At 64.5% G+C, this 420-nt stretch overlaps 1 protein-coding gene across 1 annotated transcript in view; it reads left to right on the top strand.

Annotated features, from left to right (window-relative positions):
* The window catches only part of SLC19A1 (solute carrier family 19 (folate transporter), member 1), a 3,401-nt gene that overhangs the window by 1,051 nt on the left and 1,930 nt on the right, over positions 1-420 (top strand). The window contains 1 exon segment of the mRNA XM_009878225.1: positions 1-413. This exon segment is cut by the window's left edge and continues 49 nt beyond it. Coding sequence (XP_009876527.1) covers positions 1-413 — 413 coding nt within the window.

The following is a 420-nucleotide window of genomic DNA, read 5'->3' as shown; positions in this document are numbered from 1 at the left end:
TGCTGACGGCCTCCCTGCGTTAAAAGCCGGTGCTGGTGCTGCAGAGCCTGAGCCACATCTCCATCTGGCTGCTGCTGGTGTTGGGCACTTCCATCCTGGCCATGCAGCTGATGGAGTTCTTCTACGGCATCACCATGGCCGCCCGCATTGCCTACTCCTCCTACATCTTCTCCCTCGTTGCCCCGTCCCGCTACCAGCGTATGGCCAGCTACTCCCGCTCCGCCGTCCTCCTGGGTGTCTTCACCAGCTCGGTGCTGGGCCAGCTCTGCGTCACCTTGGGCGGCGTCAGCTTCCTCACCCTCAACTACGTCTCCTTGGGCTTTGTCAGCTTCGGCCTCATCCTCACCCTCTTCCTCGAGCGGCCCCGGCGCAGCCTCTTCTTCAACCGGCCCGAGGGGGCTGGTGGGGGGGCTGCACCCG

This window comes from Apaloderma vittatum, unplaced genomic scaffold (assembly GCF_000703405.1).
Source record: "Apaloderma vittatum isolate BGI_N311 unplaced genomic scaffold, ASM70340v1 scaffold24950, whole genome shotgun sequence".
Lineage (NCBI taxonomy): Eukaryota > Metazoa > Chordata > Aves > Trogoniformes > Trogonidae > Apaloderma > Apaloderma vittatum.
This window is presented reverse-complemented; position numbering and strand designations above follow the sequence as displayed.